The following is a 24,790-nucleotide window of genomic DNA, read 5'->3' as shown; positions in this document are numbered from 1 at the left end:
AAAGGGAACCAGGCGGTTCTGGTTGATTTTACAGTCGGATCAAAGCTCAGAGGATGAAATGCGGTAAAACACGCCGGACCGTTTCTGGCCGGCTCAGCCTGAGAAACAGGCCGCAGCTTTTAAAATCTGGCCTGGGCCGATGAAGGTCATCCTGATGGAGAGGAGGGCTGAGCAGCACCAGGATTATCCCGCTGCTCGCCCCGCCGCACACTAACCCAAATATAATCTGGCTCCCTCTCTTCCAGCTCATCATCATCGTCATCATCATCACTGCTCTACAGCGTGGCGTTTCACCGCCGATTCAGACCACAGAGCGTTTCCATGAACACATTCAGATCCAAACTCAGCTCAAGATAAAAGATGTAAATCTAAAAGACTGCAAAGGTTTTACATTCAGCTTTAACAGAATCAAAATGTAAAAACAGTAGAAAAGTTTTCTCTGTTATGTTGCAACAAAAACAAGTAGAAAAAAAGTTTCATTTCTGAAATCTGCACTGACCTGAACTCTGCAAATGTTTAATTTTTTACCCTTTTTCACACATTTTAAAGCACTTTGATTGATTGAAAACAAGTTTTCTGTGACCAACAAATGTTGCAAAACTGACTGGACTGATTTTATTTCAATAGGACATTGCATATTAATAAACATAACATAAACATCCCAGACTTAGCAAGATTCCATCTGTAATCCCAAAAATAACATTAATTTGCACTAGAACATTTTACTAGAACATTACAATCAATTATAGTATTTGACCCTAATTTCAATTTTGACTGAGATTACAGTTTTTCGTTTTAGCAAAGATTATTTAATTTATTGTATTCAATGTCATATTATCATGAGGGTAAATGTATCAGTTATGTTTTTAGATCAGAGTATTTTTCACTTTGGTTGCAATACTTTGATTTCTATGTAACAAGCAAATATTGCTGTTGCAAAATTCTATATTTTGTTTTGCTTCAGTTTGTCAGATTTAAATTTACAATAAAATAAAGCAATTTTTTAATTAAAAGAATAAAACATTTTTTGAGAGTTTGGTAAATTAAGTTGCAAGTTCACATTTAAACTTTTAAAAGCTAGCAAAGTATGCAGTTTCATAAACTACTGTAAAATGACAACTTTTGTAATTCTATTACAGGACTACTGTAATTTTATTATGATAAAAATGTGATGAAATCACAGTAACCATGTTATATAATTACGGTGCTATTTTAAAGAAACTACAGTAACACCAATCAAATTACAGTAATATAGTCATAAAAAATTAAGTAAAACTGTAATAAAATTACAGTAAAACTGCAATAGAATTACACTAAGGCTACTGTAAAAAAATTACAATAAAGTTACTGTAATTTCTTTACTGCAAAAATTACAGTAACTTACTGGCAACCCTGCTGCCAGTAAGTTACTGTAAATTCTACAGTGACTTTTTTAAAGTGCATAAGTGAAATAATCTGCCTGTGGAACTAGAACTTTTTCATAAATTAATAAAGGAATTATTAACTTACAACAAGCTCCCATATCTCGCTGAAGAGTAATTTTAGTCTTTTTTCAAGTGAACTAAGATATTTAGAGCAGAAACTTGACCAAAATACTTGGTCAGATTGAATGTTTTTGCAGTGCAGCTCTGCTGGAGGCCTGTGGAGGGTTAAAGCATCCAGTGCTTCATGTTGAGAGGAAGGTGTTCTGCTGGGGGAAGGGACAGAACGGACAGATGGGACGGACACATGGTCCATGTCAAACTCCCCTCCCTCCTTTAATCTGACCGGTCCGGGGGGGGCGAGGGATGAGGGAGGCCGCCGGGTTTCGCCTCCGCTTCTCCCTCTCCTGTCTCCTGGCAGCAGCCGACACAGCCGCAGAGCCAACTGACTCAGGACATGGGCAACAAAGCAAGCGGTTCTCCTGCCAGGCGGTGCGGCCGGGGCTCGGGCTGAGGCTCTGGGCTGCAGGGGGCCCCGCCGGACCGGATCCACCGTTAATCCTCTGACCGGCCTGCCGGAGGGCTCCGGCCTCCTGGAGGATGTGAGGCGCTCTCTCTGGGGAAAAAGCTGCCGGTGCTGGAAGTTCATGGCCAAATGTAGAGCTTCGGTGGTTGACGACAAACACATGAGAGGGACGATGTCGGCCACGCAGGGGATGAGCCGCACCAGCGTCTACAGCTATTTCCTCAACATGGTGGCCTATCAGGTGAGAGCTGAGGAGCCGCCGACCAGGAGGAGAAACTTCACAGCTGAGCCAAAACCACAGAGAAAGGAGATTTTAAATCTGTTTCTCTGTTTTTACTTGGATTTTACTGAGTAGAAGCCTGGCTGACATGACTGACTCAAAAAGCTCCCGAAGACAAAAGATGTAAAAGATTTCACTGCAAAAGAACAAAATGTTACCATTCATGGTCTACTTTCTAGCATGTACCCTTAAACAAAACAAAACTTAAAAGGTGTGAAATAGGAGTAAGTTTCAGTCAAAAACAATTTCAGACATTTTGAGATTATTCTCAGAAATTTTCTCTAAAAAATGTGGAAATTTTTGAGTTTCAAAAGTCAACATTTTTTGTCTTTTGAAACTCAGAAAATTTACAAAAATCGAAAATTTCCCACTTTACAAGCTCAGAAAATTTAAAAGTTTTTTTCTATAAAATGTGAAATTAATCTCAACATTTGAGTTTTTCCTACAATTTTTTTTTTACTTTTTGAACTCAGAAATGTTTTTTCTAGAAACTGAAATGAATCTCAAAATTTCTGAGTTTTTGGCATCAAACTCCATTTTCTTCTATCTACAATAACACCAATACGCCGCCTTCCAAAACTAACTTACAAGTAACTTTTCTGCAAGATATCAGAAAAAAAATCCTGCAATATTTATCACAAAACGTACCACTTCCACTGGCAGATTATTTCACTGATAACAAGACATTCTTTTCTTTTACAATATTAAGCTCCTATATTTTGCTGAAACATTACTTGTAAGTGAACTAAGATATTTGCACTAGAAACTCAACAGAAATACTTGGTAATATTTTGTGTTTTGCAGTGTTGCTGTCATATCAGTAAAAAAAGAAAAGCTAAGAAAAGGAAGAAAAGTCCCTTTTTTAATCTGGTCATTATGAGTTTATATTAATATTGCTGACTGAATCCAATCGTGATGCGTTCTGTTGAAGACGCTTTTATAAGTGCTTTCTAATCTAAAGTATATTTTGAAAAGTAACAGTAGAGCCAAGCTGCTCTGTGCAAAAAGTACAAAATGTTCTGCTGGGATGTCTTGATGTTCTGCGTGAGTGAAAACTACAACAATTCAGAACAACAAACACATTTTAGGTCTGCAGGAGTTTGAAAAGTCTAAGTTCCCTGTTTGTTGTTCCTTCTATGTCAAACTTTACACACGTTTAGCGCTTTTCTTCAGCAGTGGAGTGCTACGCAGTGAGTTTAGGATGTTTGAGTTTTTCTGGAGTTCTGAGTGAGTTCTTGGCTCTTGGACAATTTCTCTTTTTATTTTTGGCTCTGTTTGTGAGGCCTTCCTGCATTCAGTTTATTTTGAAATTACGTTTTGCTGCTTCCAGATTATGACCCAGATTATTAGTTTTAATTATTTAGAAAGTTCATCAGTCAGAAGGATTTGGGCCAGTTATTGATTGGAGATGGACTGATTTCTAAAAAGTGACCGTTTTTAGCTACTGTCTTGACTTCTGACACTTTTTGTCCTTTTCATCATTTATAGCACTGAGGAAAAGTATTTGCATCCTTCTACATTTCTTGTTGCTTTTATCATGTTTAAGTGACAGCTTTTTATTCAAATGTCTATTTAATTAACTACAACAGCAAAAATCTATCCAAACTGATCTAAACTAATTAATTAAACTAAAACTAATTAATTTTAATAGCCACACCAGTAATTTACTACTGCCACACATAAGCATTTCTTAAACAGAATCTATTTGAAATATTGAATTATGCTAAAAGAGCATCTGAGAGCAACATTAAGTCAACAATTCCTTAATATTGATGAAAAAGTACAAGAGGAATTAGCACTTTTTCAAAATATTTCCCTTGTTTTATGTAAAATAATCTCCCAGGGGAACTAAAACTATTTCATGGAGATGAAGAAATTATTTCCCTAAAACAAGCTCCTCTGTCTTGCTGAAAAGTTACTTGTAAGTTAGTTTTACTTTAACATACCAGATACTGTTGGATGTCCAGAAATCAAAAACAAAACCAGAATCTGAATCTTTGACTGGATGGAGCTCGAAACATTTAAAAAAATAAACTCTTGATGAGTCAAAGTTCCTCTTTATAATATATTTGTCTAAATAAAATCACACACTGACTCATACTGATTCTTATTTTTATAATAGATTCATTTGCAGTAAAATAATAAAAAAATATTCTTGGTTCCTGTTAACCAAAACATATCAGCATGTTGAGGGAAAAATGAGGACACCCTTCCACCTGACAGCTACTGTTGCACTGTAAAAAAAACAAAAAGTCTCTAATTTATGGTTAAATTCTGTCTGCTGGTATTTTACTGTAAATTAGAGACTTTTTATTTTTACTGTGGTTAAAATGGCTTTTTATTAGTGAACCCATTTTGTGAAACTTCAGACTGAAGTTCTGGGGTTTGACGAGTTTCTACCATGTTTCACTACATTTGAGCTTTGAATCCACTCCACTACTTCATATTTCTTAAATCTTAGTCAGTTCTCTGGATTTACTGATTTACTGCAACACATCTGCAAACCATGACACTTCCACTTCTATGCTTCACCGTTGGCATGAGGTTTTCTGTCTAGATAATTAAGTTTTACACTTATCTGTACAAATAATATAATTACTGAAGTTCTGGTTGTTGTGTTTCCTCTTTATGGCAAAACATAATCTGACCTTTCTTCAATGCAAACCTGGAATAATAGTCAAACCTGTGCAGTTTCCTTCTGCTTGAACAGCTATGCACCTTCATATTGAGTCCAGTGATGAAGTTTTAGACTTCTTTCAGCATCTTGCAGCCTGTTTTCAGGGTGAACTTGTTGAGAAACAAGGTTGGCCATTTTTAAAAATTACTCCCACTGTAAGCAAAACACAAAGTTTCTGTAAACTTTTTCTGAAAGGTTCTGACAGCTCTTTCAATTCCAACCATTTGAAGTGAGAAAAGAATTTCAGGACTGAAATTTTCAGTATTATTTAAATTTCTATGTCAAAATAGGATCTATTTAATGTGTACACTCTGTGAAAAGCAGCAGCTGAACATCATTTTTGTGTTAAACCCCCATGACTTTTTATAAAATCTAGTAAAAACTGAAGAACTTCATCCCAATTTATGCACCTTGTGAGCATCTGAGCATCACTCCAAAAATAAAAGAATCAGTTTGGATTTTGAAGAATATCTTAATTACTACAAAAAACAAAATCAAAGCCCAGAACAATCTTTGCAGAGTTACGTCAAAATATTTCAGATATGCTGCAAAAAAAGTAGTGAGAACAACGGACATTTACTGGTTATTCATTCATAAAGTTGAACTGAATTGAATTTTGAACCGTAAATAGAGAAGGATATTTGAGAACTTTAAAGGAAAACGTAGTTCTGGTGAAAAATCCCCTCCAGAAAACCAGAGTGAACATCACTGACTGAAATGTGAAGAATTTCAGCTTGAATTCCACACAAAAATATTCTGCAAAATCAGGAGAAACTTGAGAGATTCGCTGGAAGAAAAAATGGCAAAAGGTTCATCAGAAGACGAGTCGGAGACTTTAACTGCAACTTATTCAGGTTAAAATGTACATAAATAGCATCAGCTGGCTAACAATATTTCTCTTTCTGTGGAATAATTTAATCTGAGCTGAAATTAATATAATGTAAGCGTTCTAAACCATGAAACGTTGTGTTAAAAAGCATTGCTTCTTTATAAACAATGATATTTTCACAGGCTGGGGCTAATAATTCTCTCCTCAACTGTGATTATTGTGCATTACTGCCAGTGTAATTTGGCTATTTTTAAATCTGAGCGACCATTCTGTGTTTATGGAAGATAATCTCCCTCTCTCGCTGCAGCAGCTTCCCTCAGCGATCTGTAATCCTGTATTATGGACCTCAAACTGGGCCACAGGACAGATACCTGTCCCTCACAGAGAGGCAACCAAGTTTCAGGATCTGAACAGTTCTCACCGTCAGCTCAAACTCTTGCACAGAAAAAGAATTAAATCCAACATATTTAATATTAAGTTCCTCTTTGCTAAAAAAGTCTTTTAAGTTTTTAATTCAGAAAGTGAAGGGTAACATTAGCATCTCAGTCTCAGGAAAAAGGCCCACCAATTAACCCAGGGGGGTCAAAACCTTTTGTCACATGGGGCCAAATTTCTCAAGTCAGAATTACTTGGAGGCCCAAAACTAGTTAGCTTGCTGACTAAATATTTTGTTCAGAGGTAACTTTTTAGCCTAGTTAGCAATCTAAACAGTTAGTTTGCTACTAAATACCTAGTTTCAAGCTAAATATTTTAGTTTGCAACTAAGCAGTCAGCTTGCTAACTGTTATTGGACTGTTTTGACTACAGACTAATTGATCTTTAATGTTTTGAATCTGTGTTAAACTCATTTGAGTCGAATGATTGAGGCTCTGAAATATCACCAATAATTTGGGCTATTTAACCTGTTATGAGCTTCATTTTTCAAAGTCATATTTCCACTGTAGTCCGTTAGTTTGTACTTAAGTACTTAATTTGAAGCTAAATTTAGTTAGCAAGCTACGGTGGCCCTGCGGTGCAAACCACTACAACATTAACGAAACGGAAGAGGTCTGTCCCAGTGGGAGACCTAAGAAATCGCTGATTGGACTGCAGCTCGTTTTGATTTTGAACCGGAAGTTACTCTGGCTTTAACGTGTTTTTTAAAAACATGAATGTTCTCGGTGATCCAAAGCCTCTTGCCACAACTGCTACAAAGGTTTGGTGTCGGCTCAACCAGCTCTTTTCCACAGTTTGGGCAATACAGGGCGACGTGACCGTATTCCCGCTTGCTTTGCTTCTCATTAAAACGAAGCACACCAGAGTAACTTCCGGTTCAAAATCAAAACGAACTGCAGTCCAATCAGCGATTTCTTAGGTCTCCCACTGGGACAGACCTCTTCCGTTTCGTTAATGTTGTAGTGCTTTTGTAATTTGTAATTGTGTTTTCAATTTGCTGAAGTGATTTGCACCTCAGGGCCACCGTAGCAAGCTGCATATATAATTTCTTAAAATTTTTTACCTGCTCAACAATAAACTAAATGTAATAATTAAAATAAAATAGTCAGACATTTTGTAAGAATGAGTCACTGAATACCTAAAAATGTCAATGCCTTATTAAAATAAAGGTATTCAATTTGTGCATTTTTGGGTAAAAAAGGGAAAAGTCTTTTTGTCCCTTTTGGGATAGAATTTCATATATTTATCAATGTTTAATAAATTAATCAAAAGCAGATTTTGGTGCACCACAGTCTGCTTTTGAGGAAAAGTCACTAAGTAGATGTGTTCCTGTTTACTTTAAAACCAAAAAGAATGCAAAATTATACCGTATATATATATATTAATGCTTTTTATTGGATCAAACATTTTTATTATAATAACACTTTAATTTGTTTAGAATAATTTTTCCCCAATTACAAACAAAAAGTCTCTATCTGCATCAACTACCTGTGCTGGCGGCCAAACGTGGGCCACACAAAATCAATCCAGGGGCCACATATGGCCCACAGACCACACTTTGGTCACCCCTGAATTAACCAAAGCTAAGATGTGCATCTTGTGACATGAAGGTAAGATTAAAATAAACTCTTAAGAAGGTTTAAAACAAAGAAAAAGTTTCAAAAATCAAGTAACATTTTGATAATTCCAAATTAAAAAAAATAAATAAATTTTTTATTATTATCTAGAAAACATCTATGAATGTTTCATATATTTTATTGAGCAAAATGTCTCCTCAAAGTGACTGAATTTGGAAAAACATAACTGATTAAGGTTTATTCCAGTCCTCATGTTGATGGATAATCTCTGCATTGTTCTTCAGATTATGATTTACACTTGATGAATAATAATTCATCAGAACGCATCGTTCCAAAATCCAGTCCATAAAATTGCACATCCCTCCACAAATGGAGGATGTGCTCCCTGTAGATAAACTGTTGTTTAATAGGAGCAGAAAATGCAGCTCCAGTTGATGGCTGGGAGGATTTATTCCTGTCCCGCTTGTCATGTTGTGGCCCTAATAAACCAGGCTGACCTCCAGACTCCAGAGTTCACTGTGGCACCAGACAGATGTGCACGCCTCCTAAGATTTAGTTCAGGATCAGCGGAGACGGGCTTGCGTCCAGTCGTCCGTCAGAATCCGAATGTTGCTGGTTTCATTAGGTTAATCTGTCTCCAACGTTGCTGCTGCCAAGTCTGGTTAATGTAGGTTATCTGATGCTAAACAACCCGACTACAGACTGGTTGATGCTTTGAATCTGTGTTTAACTCATTTGAGTTGAATGAAAGAGTTTAATACATTCGCTGTCATTTCAGAATGAGGTTCTGAAATAACAGCAATGATTTGGGTTATTTCACCTGTTTTCATTTATTTTTCAAAGTCGTATTTCCACCATATTTATTCATTTATATGCAAAATATCCAGAGGTTGTTAACTAAATACTAAGTTCGAAGCTAAGCAGACTGTAATGCTGCAAACTAAAACATTTATCTTGAAACAACTAGTTTGCTTGCTAACTAAATATTTTGTTTAAAGCTAGCTATTTAGCCTAGCTAAACCGTTAGCTTGCTAACTAAATACCTAGTTTGAAACCAAATAGTGAGCTTGGTAACTAAATATTTTGTTTCAAGTATAGCAAGCTAACTATTTAGCTTGCTAGCTAAATATTTAGCTTCAAACTAGGCATTAAGCTACAAGCTAAATAGATAGCTTTAGAAGCTAAATAGCACTTTGAATTACCTTGTTGCTGTAATGTGCTGCACAAATACACTTGATTGATTGCTTGAATGATTGATTGATTGATTGATTAAAATTTAATTAAGATAAAGCAGAGAATTGGTTTAGGCTTTCTGACATGTGGACTCATCTCATTCTCAGAAACACATCTCTAATTTATTAATTCACTAATTTATTTATATGCATATTCAAATACAGACCTATAAAGTTTTAAAGGTGACCTATTATTCATATAAATTCATATTTTGTGCATTTTGTTTTGTACTTCCATTTGGGTCTCAACTGCTTCTAAAAGAAGCCCAAGCACTTAAAAAAAACACCTAGATGTTTTTTGACAATAAATTGATGTTTTTGGTGTTTTGAAAATGAGCCGTTTCAAAAAACCTTCCTATTGTTACATCGCATTCAATATGCACTGTGCCATTACCTAGCAACCCCAGCAGGGCCGGTCCCGTTGCTTAGCAACACAAGCGGAACTCCAGCACCTTTGGCCAGCTTTTGTTGTTGACTTCTTGCGTTCTTGTTGATTGTGCAGGAGGCTCCACTTCTGCTTTTCAAAGATGTATGGTTGTATAATTATGCATCTGTCCGCAGCCATTTTCACATATGAGTGTAAACGTTGACCAGAGCAGACTAAAATCTCATCAATCAATCATATTGAATGATTTTGTGCAAACAATGAAATGAAAACCTCTTCTGTCAGCCATAGACCCATTCTAACCTGTTGAAGGATAAGAGCAGGTCATCTTTAAACACAAAGTGTTGTTCTTTTCTTCATTTCCTTCACTTTTTGATTGACTCTGACCCTCCTTGCTCCTCAGATTTGTTGCTGCTGTGGACCGGCTCCCTGCTCGCTCTGCTGTGCCTTCTGCCCTCCTGTCAAATCGTCCACCAGCACACGGGTCATGTACACCTTCTTCCACATCATGAGCTGCGCCGTTTCCTGCCTCATGTTGTCCCGCACCGTCTCTGAGCTCGTCAGGGAAAATGTGAGTTTAATATAGCATAAGGAGCGAAGACATACTTTGAATTCAAAGGTTTCATTCATATGTGAGCATGTAGCAAAAGAAAAACACAAAGATGTTACGCAAAACTGTGTAAACTAATTACATATTTACTGTTTCCACGGAACCAGATGCTGTAAAATCAAATTATTTGATTTGATAATCACGCAAAGCAAGGCTAGCTGCCTCAGAAAAGCAGGTTAGCTGTACTGGAGCATGCAGGTTATGTTATGTTTAAAAGGAAATACATCAGACAGTTACATTCAATCTGTGAAGGGTTGCAACTTGCAAGCCTTTGAAAAACCATTATTCATTCATTTAAATGCTAAACATTCAGCTAGCTTGCTAACTAAATAATTAACTTGAAGCTAAATCTTAAAATTGAAAGCTGCTAACTAAATATTTAGCCTGAAACTAGTTAGCTTGCTAGCTGAATATTTGTTCAACGCTAACTATTTAGCTAGAAGATAAATAATTAACTTGCTAATTAAATGCCTTTTATTTTGAACTAAAACTCCTATATAGCTAGGGCTATTTAGTATGTTCTTAGCAACTAATAACTGTCAAGAACACAAAAACAGAAAATATTATTGTCTAGTTTCCAGTAAAAATGTCTTAATACACTTGAAATAAGATAAAACTAACTTGCAAGTAACTTTTTAACAAGAAGTCAGAGCTGGTCAATAAATCAATAATTCCTTAATATTGATTAACGAGTTCTAGTTTCACTTGGGGAAAATGTCTTGTTGTAAGTGAAATAATCTGCCAGTGGAACTAGAACCTTTTAATCAATTTTAAGACATTATTAGCTTAAAACAAGCTCCTGTATCTTTCTTAAGAGTCACTTGTAAGTTAGGTTTGTCTTATTTAAAGTGTACTAACATGACTGCACTGGAAACTAGACAAAATTACTTGGTAAGTTTCTGTGTTTTTGCAGTGTAGTGTGTATTTCTGACTTAATTAAATGGAAATCATTCCAAATGTGTGCGTCTGATTCAGGGAAGTGGACAGAAACGTGAAGCCGGAGTTTAATGAAGCTGCGTTTTGTGCTCCAGGTGCCTTTCTTCAACGTGGTGTGCGACCAGGCGCACGGCGGAGGCCACTGTGAGATGCTGGTGGGATATTCAGCGGTCTACAGAGTCTGCTTCGGCACTTCCTGTTTCTACCTGATGATGGCGATCTTCCTCATCGACGTCAAGTCCAGTCAGGACTTCAGGGCGCTCATACACAACGGGTCGGTCCCATCATTTAGTTTTGTTCATCAAAAGAGTTGTGAAGTAACTAGCTACATTTACATGAGTAACCTTTGGGAAAAAATTATTTTTATGAGTATTTTTACTACTGATGCACACCTGCATTTTTTGTTAACAGTTTCATAAGTTTGAAAGAAATTGATTTGGTTTAATTATGAAATTCTCACTTTAATCTGAATTCTTAGAAAGTCAGAATTGTCTTTTTTTTCAGTCGTCCTAATCCTGTACCATAACCCAGTGCCTTTTCACCAAATACGTTTAAGTAATCACTTTTACTTTGTCTGAACAAGAATAAGTCCTAATCTTGTCCTTAAATACTTCCCCCCATGCTTTAAGGAGAAAATATTCCCTGCAACTCACCTGACCAGACCTGCACGTCTATTTAAAGCTCTTTGTTGCTGCACTTTCCATTGCAGAGCGCTCGATTAGTGCTGTGACGCAGCACGGATTAGGATTTGACAGCCTGGATTGTTGCTGCTCTTTGGAATAAGAGTCTTAGTGGAGCCTCGGTGAAAAGGCTGCAGGGTCTTTGGCAGGTTGCAGTGGTCTGTAAGAATAGGCCCAGAACCTGGAGCCACGCAAATCAAATTTCATCCTCTGCTTTTGAATGTTTGGTAGAAATGTAGAAAGTAAAAGGAAAGTACACCCACTTTGAGTAGCTGGAGAAAATTTGGCCCAACACTGCCAAAACACAAAATCTTATCAAGTATTTTTATCTAGCTTCAAGTGCAAATATCTTAGTACACTTGAAATAAGACACAAATTAGTTTTAAGTAACTATTATGCAAGATAAAGGAGTTTTTTAAGTCAATAATTCTTTAATATTGATGAAAAAGTTCCAGTTCACTTATAATGACATTTGTCCATGTTAAGATTAGTAATTGTAAATGCAGATTTACATTAATCAATCACTTCAATGTTTTTTGCAATTCCACAATTGTGGAAATTTATGCAGAATCAACAGAACCTCACACTTTGTTGTTCTATTGCACAATTTTTAGTTTATTGCCGAATTTCTGCAAAAACTTTCAAAATTATTGGGTTTAAGTGATGCTAACTTCTACAAGTTCTCCCATCATGGTCATTGTAGATGGGAACGAAAAAGGAGGAGTACATTTCTGCCAAAAAATCTCAGTATTTTTCTAGAATAAAGAAAATTTCTAAGTTTAAAAAGTCAACAAGCTTTTCAGACTCGACGCTTTGTCGAATTTTGAATCTCAGAACATTTCCAAAAGTAAAAACTATCCGACATTTGAAGCTCAGAAATTTCCAAATGTATTTTTTTGTGAAAAATTTAAAGATTAGCCTTAGTCAAAATGTCTGAGCTTTTTTTCCTCTATCTACATTTGCCCCAATACGCCGTCGTAAACTCCCACCTGCAGGTGGCGGTATTTCTTACTTTTACACGTTATAGTCTGTGACCCATGTGGCAAAATGTGGCAGAATATTTAGCAAATATTTCTAAATTAGCACCAAAAAATCAGTAATTTTGGCTGAAAAAAGGGAATGACAATCAATCAATCAAGTATGTTTGTACGGCACATTTTAGCAGCAAGGTGGTTCAAAGCACGTTACATCATCCATCCATCCATCACATCATAAGAACACAAAAAAATGGCATTTTTATGAAGTTGTTGACTGAACAACTGAACAAACAATTGTTGTCTGTTGAAAAAGATGTTCAATATTATTTGGTCTAAATAAGTTATTGAATACTAAAGTTACTTATCAAATGAAAACCCCCCGCTGTTTTTTAATATTTTAGCAGTTGATGGATTTTATCGATACATTCTGGTACAACCGACGCTTTGAGAAGATTCATAATTTTGATATGTCCCAAAATGAGAATGTCTATGACTCTAAACTATTAATTCATTTCTTAAAAATGTTATTTAGTTAGTATCTACCTCTCTGTCTGTTTCTCTATTTATTTAAATGCTTGAATAACATTTATTGTAATTTTTCAGCTAAAATATTTAGCACCACTGTACAGTTCTTGAAGTTTTGTGATTTTTGTTTTGTTTTTTTGTCAGGTTTTGGTTTTTGAAGTTCATCACCTTGCTTGGGATGTGCACTGCTGCCTTCTTCATCCCGACAGAGTCCTTCCTGCACGGTGAGCTAAACGTGTTGATTTTGATTCAGATGCGCTTCCTGTAAAACGCCGCCAGAGGGCAGCAGTGATCTGCGCTCAGAATCCGCTGAGGGGAATTAATCAAAGGATCATAAATCTTTCCAGCGTGTTTTTCCTTCTGTTGGGAACCATAAATGTGGTTGATATCAGAGCTGAATTATTTTATCGCTTCCATAAATTAGCTAAGCGCTTGTTTTCCTCTGATTTCATCTCCCAGCTTGGCATTATGTCGGTGTGGTGGGAGGGTTTGCCTTCATCCTCATCCAGCTCATCCTCATCACGGCGTTTGCTCACACCTGGAACAAAAACTGGTGAGTCAGAACGAGCTGAGCTGCAGCAGAAATTTTCATTCTGGGAAATAGAAACTCAGAGATGCACAAATAAAAAAAAACCCGTTGAATTTCAAGCAGCCAAACGTGCAAAACTATCCTTGTAAATGGACTGAACTTATATAGTGCTTTTCTAATCATGTAGACCACTCAAAGCACCTCACATTAGATTGACATTCACCTATTCACACACACACTGGTGTATACCGATATGCAGGTCGGTAGGCAATTTGAGGTTAAGTGCCTTGCACAGGGGGAAGCTGGAATTTAACCTAGAACCTTCTGATCATAAGACAACTACTCTACCCACAGAGCCACAGTCATACTATAGAGGAAAACAAAAGAATTACATTTCCACAAAAAACTCTGAAATTTTGAGATTAATCTCAGAAATTTTCTCCAAACTTTTTTTTGGAAATTGTCAAAAATTTTGACTTTCGAAACTCAGAAAATTTTCAAGTGATTTTTTTTAGAAAATTCTTTAGATTAATCACTAAATTTCTGACGTTTTTGGCGGAAATTTACTCTGCTTATTTAAATAAGTTTTTTTTTTCTTTTTTTATTTAAAATGGCCCTACTACACTGTCATAAAAATCCCTTTTACGTTTTGGATCTACAATAAATATCCATTTCAAAACAAACAAACAAATAAATTGGGCTATTTCATTTGCTTGATTTTAGGTCGGGGGTTTTTGACAAAAAGTTTGGTCGCCGCTGATTTAAATTGAATTCCTCCTGTAATTTGTCCGCCAGGTTGACCGGAGCGGCAGAAAACAAGCGCTGGTACCTGGCGGTGATGTGTGCCACGCTTTTCTTCTACACCATCGCCACCATGGCCTTCACCTTCATGTACAAGTACTACACACACCCCATCGCCTGCCACTTCAACAAGGTCCTGCTGTGGGTCAACCTGGGGCTCTGTGGCCTCATGTCCTTCATCGCCGTCACGCCGTGCGTCAAGCAGAGTGAGTCTGTCGGAGGAAAGAAACCGTCCACACCTTCAAGCCTGCAACCAAGCAGACGCCATGTTTTTACATAGTTACCTTCACTGTCTGACATTAAATCAGACTGGTTACTGATTTAGGTCAGATTCACTGCAAAAACACAAAACCTTACCAAGTGCTTTTCTACTTTTAGTGCACATATCTTAGTGCACTTGAAATAAGACAAAACAAACTGCTATAAGCAGGATTAGGTTTTTATTTATTAAAATGAGTGCGTCTTTGCATAATTTCAAGGTTTTTTTAAATGTTTTTTCTAAACAGAACAGCCTCGCTCTGGGCTGCTTCAGGCCTCCATCATCAGCTGCTACGTCATGTACCTCACGTTCTCCGCTCTGTCCAGCCGTCCGCCAGAGAAAGGTAAGGAAGTCGCTAACATTTACGTTCAAAGCTTCTTTTCTTTAAGAAAACTAAAGCAGAAACACATGGACGAGGGTCTGTATCGTTTCTGCGCCAGTTTCTATCAATAATGACTCACAGAATTGCACATTAAAGTTTATTAAATGAATTATTTTCTGGCTCCTGTCTCTGCAGATCTGTTCAGCATTACATGTTCTTTTAGCTGATTGTTAGCATCTTAGCTCCTCAGGTGAAACAAAATCATCCCAGTATCTGGATTCAGTCTCTGTTTCTGTCTTGTTGTTGTCAGTTTATTATCTCAAAAGGGTCAGAGGTCAGGGTTAATGTTTAGTTATTTCTTTATAACCTTTTGGGTAAAATATTTAACCTGTGAGCCAGCATTTGACCAAACAAAGACAAAAAACCCTGGAACTAAATACATATTTTACTGTTTTAAGGTGTTTGCTTGACTTGAATCTGTTTCTTTTTTAAAAAAACATAATCTTTTATTCACATATTAATATTTTTTGATAGACTACAACTGATTAGTTTTCAATTTTGCGAAATAAAAACTATAATCTCACTGAAAGGTTAAAGTCTGCCACCTGCTGAGAGAAATGGGTATTACTGCATAGTAGCTAAAAAAACCAAACGCTTTTTTTACGCTTTTCCCAGCTTTTCTACAGCATTCAGGTGTTGGAACAGAGAAAGCTGTAGGAAAAAGATGATTTTGTGTCTGCTGAACCATTTTTGTGTTGATTTCGTCAAATGTTTTAAATCTTTATTCTCCTAAAAGTCGACTCATTTTCAGTCATCTGTTCTAATGCCATCAGGTTTCCATCTTAAAGGGGAACTATTGTGTAAAATTCATATTTTGTGCATTTTTGTTCTTCCATTTGGGTTTCTACTGCTCTAAAAACACCCAGACAGTTTTGTTAATAAATTAATATTTCTTGGTGTCTGGAAAACGAGCCGTTTCAAAAACCTTCAGAATGTAACTTCACAAATCAGCTGGCACTGTTCCGTTACCTAGCAACCCCAGCAGAGTTCTGCCCGTTACCTAGCAACCCAAATGGAGTTGGTCAGCTGGTTTTACTGCTGTTTTTGTACAACGCCTACTGGAAAAGACAAGTGTTTTGTTGTTGACTAGAAACCACTTGCTGCATTTTTGTTAGTTGTGCAGGAGGCTCCACTTCTGCTTTTCAAAGATGTATGGTTGTTTAGTTGCACATCTGTTGGCAGCCATTTTCACCATTTTATAGAAAAAATGTAATGACCGTGTTTTGTATCGGCCATAGATTTATCTTAACCTGTTCAAGGAAGCATAATGAGTCACTTTTAAACAGTCATTTCAACAAACAAACAGGCCCACAGCATCACACTTTCTCTACCAAACTTTACATGTGAGGATTTTCCACATTGTTGCATGTCAAACAGTTTTACTTTTAATTCCTAATTTCATTCTCAGTTGTTTCTTGGGATCTAATATTTTACTTCAGCATCTAAAAAAACACAACCAACGCATGAAGACCCGGTTATCCGCCATTGTTTTCCCTTTCTTCTCACCTGCTGGCCTCAGGAGAGACAAAAAGCTCTTTAATGATGACGACATAAGTGCAGCCGCCGGTTACAGGCCCCCCCCCCCCCCCGCCCATCTTATCTGTACTTTCATCGCATGCAAACATACAGACACCAGCACAGATAACCGGGCTGAGATGTGCTGCGACATGCAGGCTTTCTGTGAGCGGCGCAGACGGAAAGATGTTTGTTTCACATTCCTCTGACAAATCACTGACACGGTAATAGCAGAGGAAAACATCCAGCAGTGTCATTACACGCGTTCTTACACAGCATGTCACGATGAAGAGGAGAGTGATAAACATCGTGCGGATTACAGGAGAAAAATGCTTAATAAATTCAGTGTTTTAAAGCTGCTGAATCTGCTGCTTGTTATATTTGTTCATCCCTGGTTATGAGTTTGGTAATAAACAGACTTAAGATCCGTTTCTTACTGAGCTTAAGTAATAAACAGATTAATGTGACCTACAATGTTTTGTACATAAGTACCAAAATAAATATAATCAAGCTTTGATTCACTCAGCAGAAACAGATTTTGTGTCACTTACATAACAAGATAAGAAAAATCTTTAATATGACCAAACTGTGCATAAAAATCAGTAGTAATATTATACTTACTCTGCAAAAACTCAAAATCTTACCAAGTATTTTTACTCTAGTTTCAAGTGCAAATATTTGAGTTTATTTTAAGGTAACGATTACTTAATATTGATTAAAAAGTATTAGTTCTACTGGCAGATTATTTCACTTATAACATGGGAAAAATGTTTTTTTTTTGTAAGACATTTTCCCTTGTTACAAGTGAAGTAATCTGCAGGTGGAACTAGAACTGGGTTGCTAGGTGACAGGCTTGGCTGGCGTTGCTAGGTAACGGTGCCAGTGGAACCAGAACTTTTTCATCAATGTTAAGGAATTATTAACTTAAAACAAAACTCCTCCATCTTAATGAAAAATCACTTTCAAGGTGTTTTTGTTTTATTTCAAGTGTACTAAGATATTTCCACTAAAACCTACACTAATCACATGAAAAAATCAAATAATAACGTTATTATTTTTACAGATTCAGATCCATAAATTGAAAGAGGAAGTAGTTTTATCATGCCAGTCAACTACTAAATAATTTTACTCATTCACTTCAAAAACACATAATTTTACCAAATATTTCAGTCCAGTTTCTAGTTCAAATATCTTAGCAGACTCATTTTAGCTGAAATTGGGGTCAAATTTAACCATTTCACCTCCACTCCCACACACTGAGCCATGTTGGAAATCAGTGACTGTACGTACAGTAGGTGAGTGTGTGTGTGTGTGGGTGTGTGTGTGTGTGTGTGTGTGTGTCAGCAGCGCAGGGCGTTGCAGCAACATGTTGGGGAAAATATGTACGCTCCAGGCCTTTTAAAAAACATTTTTCTAAAGCTGCACACAAAGCTACTAACACACACTAAAAAACACTAAACCTTACCAGGTAGTTTTGGTCTGGTTTCTAATTTACAAATATCTTATAAATGTTGTGCCAAATATCATCTAAGAGCGCCAGAGCATTAAAATCAAAGTAAGAAGAAAGTACAGCCACTCTCAGTAGTTGCTTTCACTGGGTGAAATTTGGCCCAACACTGCAAAAACATAAAATCTTACCAAGTTTTTTTAGTTCAGTTTCTAGTGCAAATGCCTTGTTACACTTGAAATAAGATAAAACTAACTTACAAGTAACTTTTCAGCCACTCGGGAGCTTGTTTTAGGCACAAAAAAAAATCTTAATATTGCTAAAAAACTTCAGGTTTCACTGGCAAATTATTTCACTCACAACAAAACATTTTTTCCATGTTACAAGTAAAATAATCTGCCAGTGGACTAGAACTTTTCAATCAGTATGAGGTAATTATTTATTTAAAACAAGCTCATAGTTGTTGCTGAAAATTTACTTGTAATTGTGTTTTTTCCATTTTACTAAGATATTTGCACTATAATTTGACCAAAAATACTTGGTAAGATTTCGTGTTTTTACAGTGTACACACATTATTGCACTTTCCAGGTGAGTTCTTGAGTCAGTTTTTCACCTCTATATGTTTTTTTTCTAATTGCTGATTGTGGGGATTCTTCCTCTGTACTTCGCTGATACTTTCAGGGTTTTGCTGTTAATTGCGAATGATTCATCCTGGTCTTCTAATAAACTTTATGAAAATAAATCGTTAGACGATATAAGCAATTATTGATGCTCGACTGAAAATCAGGCAAAGATTGAATTTTGAACAAACATTTGGTGTTGGCTACGTTTCTCGTTTCCCTGGGGAATCTGTGTGAAACTCAATGGGATCTCTGGATTTTAGTGTCGGAGTATTTGTGAGTTTGGGTTGTGCCCGACCGTGTGCGTGGGTGTGCGTGCGTGTGTGTAAGCATGTTTACGAGTGTCAGAGGGCGTGTGTGACGGGGAAGCTGCAGCTGAGGCCCCTTTTACAAGAAAGAAAGGAATTTCACCCGAATTAAACGGAGAACGAATCGATAAAGCCACCCTGTGCTGCAGTTTGTCTGCTCCTCAATTAAGTTACGATAAAAAACACATTTGCTACCATCTTACAGCCTTTTTCCCGCTAAACCAGGGTGTCCAAACTTTTTGCCATGATGGACGAAATTATTAAGTTGAAGGCACTTCAGAGCCACAAAAATGATTATGTTTTCCAGCTCCATTGTGTCATTTTGTAGCACATACAGTAATTATTTTACCTTCAGCTGTTATAAAAATGCTACATACGTCATACATGACTTAAAAGAAATTTAACGCCTCCGTCTCTTTAAGAAACTCCTGCTCTTCCTTCAGGAAGTCACCACAACATAAATAGTAACATAAAACTATTTTTTTCTGCCTTTTGAAATTTTATTTGCTCTATAATAAGCTAAATGTAAAATTGGATTTAAATCAATAACATAGTCAGATTTTTTGTTGAAAGCATAAAAAGGTTTTGTACCCCAATAGTTTCAAGCATTTTGGGATTGATTGTGTTCTTATTTGTAGATTTGAGTAAAAATGTGTCGAAATGTTTGGTTCTTGTTTCTCTAAAGCTTAAACGAAAGTAAAAACATTGTTAATAATTGGGAATCTATTTTTGTACCTCGTTTTTTAATATAATTTGTTTGTAAAAAATATTTCCCTAAAGGATGGAAAAGGCAGCAACCACCTCCACTTGCATACCAGATTTATTCCAGTCTAGAATCAAGGGGGCCGCACGGAATCTTTCAGAGGGCCGTAAATGGCCCTCGGGCCGCAGTTTGAACATCCCTGCACTTAACCCTGCTGTGTTGTTGTTCTGTGTGTCAGTGGTGTACCAGGGCATGAACATGACCGTCTGTTACCCCAGTGTGGGGCAAGATGGAGTGAAGAACGAGGGCAACGCTGTGGCCATCATCGGCGCCGCCATCATGTACTGCTGCGTTCTGTTTGCCTGGTGAGTCCAAACTTTACGCCTCAGAGAACATCTGAGTTTTTATACAAATACTCACCTTGTCGCATAATTATTATTTAATTTCATTTTTAAATTTGTATTTTTTGCAGTAATGAAGCTTCGTATCTGGCCGAGGTGTTTGGTCCGTTCTGGATGATCAAAGTTTATCGTTATGAGTTCCAGAAAGCGACGTGTTGCTTCTGCTGCCCAGAGGAAGAAGCAGGTCGGATTTACTGTCGTCCTCAATGGAACTAAAACACCGAGGCAGTTTTAGTTTAATTATAATTAACTCTCAGCTGCCGTTTGTAAAGTTACACAGTCAAAAACTAACAGCAAAAATTTGGGTCATAAGAGAAAAAAACTAATTCATTTATAAATGTCACAGTCTAAATATTTAGCTTGTTGACTGAATATTTAGTTCTTATTTAGACTAAATATTTAACTTAGTAATAAAACATATGCCAAATACTTACCTTTCCAACTAAATATTTAGCTTACTAGGTAAATGTTTAGTTTGGTTATAAAATACATAGTTTTGTATAACAAATATTTAGCCTGCTAATAACACATTTTGTTTGTATAGTAAATACAAACAAAATATATTGTTTGTATTTACATATTTATAGTACAAATATGTTTGTACTATACAAACATGTTTTGTTTGTATAGTAAATACTTAGCTTGTTAATTAAATATTTAGTTTTCTAGCAAACTGTTTAACTTGCTAACTAAACATTTTGTTTGTAAGGTAGATAATTTACTTACCTGATTAAGTCGAGTACAAACAGAGAAAAGCTTCAAAAACAAAAAAAAACTGTTGAATGACCAACAACAGTTTTCACGCCGAATATTTGCAAACATGAAATGTGTTTGATCCATTTCTGATCTGGTCTCTAGTGAACCTGTCAAGCTGCTCATTAAAAAACTCTATTATTGAGATACAGATTCATAAACATCGATGCATATTTTGTTGAAAAATGTGTGAAATCAGCCTAAATGCTAACAGCCTGAGGTTTCACCGTGTCTTTGTTTCAGCCAGAATCTAACCTGTTGCACCATTAGGTCACATTTAAAACATATTCAATGATTAGATTTAATGCAGTTTCAATATTTTATTGCAGAAGTTTTACAATTTTGATATTTTCATCTTTTTTTCCAGTTGAAGATGAGTTTGTGGTTGATGATGACAACAAAGGCTGTCAGAAGGTTATTCATAATGAGACGCAGCGGGTGGCGTACAGCTACTTCTTCTTCCATTTCGTCTTCTTCTTGGCATCGCTGTATGTCATGATGACCCTCACTAACTGGTTCAGGTAAGACGGAGAACCGTTTTGTTTTTAAAGGGCTCGTGTTGTGCACAAATTCACACTTTGCATTTTTTCTTACTTCCATTTGTGTATCAACTGCTTCTAAAAACAGTCCAAGCACCAAGAAGAAACATTTCTTGACAATAAGTTAATGCTTTTTTTCAAAACCTCCCAAATGTAACGTCAGAAACCAGCTACCCTGCAACCTGTAACTCAAACTGAGCTCCAGCACTTTTGGTCAGCTGGCTTATCTGCTGTATGAGCTGTATAATGGCTGCTGGAAAAGACAGGTGTTTTGTTGTTGACTCACCATCCAGAAACCACTTGCTGCATTCTTGTTGGTTGTGCAGGAGGCTCAACTTATGCTTTTCAAAGATGTACGGTTGTATAATTGTACATCTGTTTGCAGAAATGTTCTCATGTAGGCGTAAGTGTTGAGTTAGGGGCGTGGCCAGCAGCAATTTATTTGGATTTAAATTGACAGGACACCCTAAAAATACAACAACATTTTAGAACCACCATAAATAGAAGAAAAAAAATAAGAGTAAATTTCCTCCAAAAAAAAATTGAGATCCAGCTCAGAAATATTCTAGACAAAACTCAGAACTTGTCTGAACTCAAAAAGTGTAAAATTTTTTGAATTTGGAAATTTCCAAAAGTCGAAAATGTGGGACCTTTCAACCTCATAAGTTTCCAAGTTTTCTGTAGAAAATTTCTCAGATTCTTCTCAAAATTTGAGGGTTTTTTTTCTCGTAAATGTTTGACTTTTCAAACTCAGAAATTTCTTTTTTTTTGTAGAAAATTTCTGATGTTAATCTAAAAATCTCAAAAAAATGTTCTCACAAATGTTTGACTCATTGAGCTCAGAACTTTAAATGTCATTTCTAGAAAATTTCTGAGCTTGAACTCAAAATGTTTTTCTAGCAAAATTTTAACTTTCAGAGCTCAGACGTTTTCCTGTTTTCAAGAGAATTTCTGCTATCAATCTAAATATTTTAGATTTTTTTCTTTCAAATTTTCCACTTTTAGAGTTCAGAAATTTCCACGTTTTTTTCTAGCAAATTTCAATAATTAGACTCAGAATTTCTGAGCTTTTTGTCAGAAGTTTACTCCATTTCATTTTCAATTTACAGTGGCCCTAATACACTGTTGTACTAAAACTGCTCATTCTGAAAGGAGCTCAAAATAATGTCAAAATAATCTCAGAATGATTTTGTCCAAAAAAAGGCACGAACATGTTTTATATCGCTCATCTTTACCTGTTCAAGAAAGTAAAACAGGTCGCCTTTAACCTGATTGTGTCATGACTTCCTGTTCTGAATATTGGCGTCCTCTTGCAGCTACGAGTCGGCGGTGTTGGAGACCACCTTCACCCACGGCTGCTGGTCCACCTTCTGGGTGAAGATGTCGTCCTGTTGGGCGTGCGTCATCCTCTACCTGTGGCTGCTGCTGGGCCCGCTGTGCAGCTGCCAGAACGAGTCCAGGCCGCGCCGCTCCCGCATCAAACGCCGCTCCGCGTCCTGCCGCCACGTCAGCGTCAGCGTGTGACACCGTCAGCGACGCCCCAACGCGGCCGTACAAGGGCGGAGCGAAGCGGGTCGGCCGCGGCGCTCTGGAGGCCGCTGGGGTCAAAGACTCACAGAGTGAGAGTGAGAGCCGAGCGCCGGGCCAGAGGGACCGGAGCTACACTCAACCACAATCAGGGACGTGATTGTGACTTTCAAACTCGCAGAATGAATTGCCAAAGGGAGCCGGAGGAGAGGACCGTACACTGAAAAAACACGAAATCTTACCAAGTATTTTTGTTTACTTTCTAGTGAAAATATCTTAGAACTCTTGAAATAAGACAAAGATAGGAGCTTGTTTAAAGTTAATAACTAAATGTAATATTGATGAAAGACTGCTAGTTCACTAAGAACAGGGGAAAAATGTCTTCTGAGAATAGAACTAGTTTTTTTTCATCAATAATATGGAATTATTAACTTAAAGCAAAGTCCTATATCTTGCTGAAAAGTTACTTGTAAGTTAGTGTAAGTGTACTGAGATATTTGCAGTAGAAAGTAGACAAAAATGCTTAGTAAGATTTGGTTGTTTTTTTTGCAGTGTATTTCTCGGGAATGACATTAAGGATCTGAAAAAATCTGCACGTTTTATATCTTTACTGTTGAAATGTGATAGTACTTTTTTATGATCATTTTTCCAATATTTAGACAGGCAGTGTCTGTTTGCTGTAACATGACAGCCGAGGAAGAAACTCTGACACTGAGCCGATTTTATTCAGCCTTTTTGTCCTCTGATCATCTGATAATGTAGAAATCTTGTGAAAACTCATTCCACCTCATGCCACACACTTCACAGTCATCAGAAATGTATTTTTAGTCCCTTACATTAAGACATCTGTTAAGACATCATCAGTAAATACAACAACGTGTTTCTGTTTGTATCCACTTTGCATTCCAGCAAACCGTTTCTGAACAATTTTGGGACGTGTGCGCTTCTTTTTACTGTGGTATGACTGTTGCAATCCCAGTTTTTGTCACTAGATGTCACTGTATCAAACGTAATGAGCTTTTAAACGAGAAAGACAGCAGAGAAAGAGTTTTTAAAAATGTGATAACAGGAACCTGTGCAGGATATTGTGAGGATAAGCTGCTTCATTTGGAAATCCCGTCACTCTGGTGGAAGACTGCGCTTCAATCGAAAATGAACGATGATGTCTCAACACTAACACCAGGCTGAGCGACTCGGCTTAAAATTAAAATCTAAATTTTTTTATACCAGATCCAATTTTCAATTTTAATTTTTTTTTATCACATTATTTTCTGCAAAAGAAATTTCACAGGACAGAAAACATTTTCAAAAAGTAGATTTTATTTCAATCATCTTCTTTGATGATTGATGATGATGGAGTACTTAGGCCGATAATCAAAATCATTTTTGATTAATTACTAGAAAACAGTTAAAATATTAGGAGAATAAAGATGCAATTTTACTAGAAAATATCTTAAAATTATTTGAAAAAAGTGACTTTAAGGAGAAAAAACTTTGTTGTTTTTATTTGTGTCAGAGTTCTTGTAAAATAACTCAATCTCCTAATATTGCAACTTTTTTTCTGGTAATATAAAGATTTTATTCTAATATTATTTCGACTTTATTGTCATTTGACTTTATTCTTGCATTACTACAACTGTAGTCTTGTAATTGTAATGAGAAAAGAAAAACATCTTAGCCTGACTGTAGAGTTGTAGAAATGGACGTGCTGAAAATTCAATGAAATCTAAAAAACCAAATATTCAATTAATTGATCAAATCAATTCATCGCCCAGCCCTTACACTGAAACTCTTTTTGTTTTTTCCAGAGCCGTTAAAGATCTAGACACATTTATTTTTGTGCTTTTATTTAAATTTTCACGATCAATTGCAGGTTATGGACGACGCATAACCTGCTACTTTTTTCCCCTCATAC

At 36.5% G+C, this 24,790-nt stretch overlaps 1 protein-coding gene across 2 annotated transcripts in view; it reads left to right on the top strand.

Moving 5' to 3' along the window:
- serinc4 (serine incorporator 4) overlaps window positions 1-24,609 on the top strand; it is a 31,161-nt gene extending 6,552 nt beyond the window's left edge. Inside the window, exons 1-11 of one of the 2 annotated variants that reach the window (XM_032560897.1) lie at window positions 2,069-2,188; window positions 9,766-9,933; window positions 11,004-11,182; window positions 13,235-13,314; window positions 13,550-13,643; window positions 14,415-14,626; window positions 14,927-15,022; window positions 19,894-20,020; window positions 20,128-20,240; window positions 21,177-21,330; window positions 22,665-24,609. In XM_032560897.1, the coding sequence (XP_032416788.1) occupies window positions 2,069-2,188; window positions 9,766-9,933; window positions 11,004-11,182; window positions 13,235-13,314; window positions 13,550-13,643; window positions 14,415-14,626; window positions 14,927-15,022; window positions 19,894-20,020; window positions 20,128-20,240; window positions 21,177-21,330; window positions 22,665-22,872 (1,551 nt within the window). In that variant the 3' untranslated portion in view covers window positions 22,873-24,609. Of the gene's footprint in view, window positions 1-2,068; window positions 2,189-9,765; window positions 9,934-11,003; window positions 11,183-13,234; window positions 13,315-13,549; window positions 13,644-14,414; window positions 14,627-14,926; window positions 15,023-19,893; window positions 20,021-20,127; window positions 20,241-21,176; window positions 21,331-22,664 lie in introns of those variants that run through there. The other variant, XM_032560898.1, reaches the window with a different exon arrangement.
- Window positions 24,610-24,790: the final 181 nt, after the last annotated feature.

The sequence above is a fragment of the Xiphophorus hellerii genome, chromosome 4 (genome assembly GCF_003331165.1).
Source record: "Xiphophorus hellerii strain 12219 chromosome 4, Xiphophorus_hellerii-4.1, whole genome shotgun sequence".
In the NCBI taxonomy this organism is placed as follows: Eukaryota; Metazoa; Chordata; class Actinopteri; order Cyprinodontiformes; family Poeciliidae; genus Xiphophorus; species Xiphophorus hellerii.
This window is presented reverse-complemented; position numbering and strand designations above follow the sequence as displayed.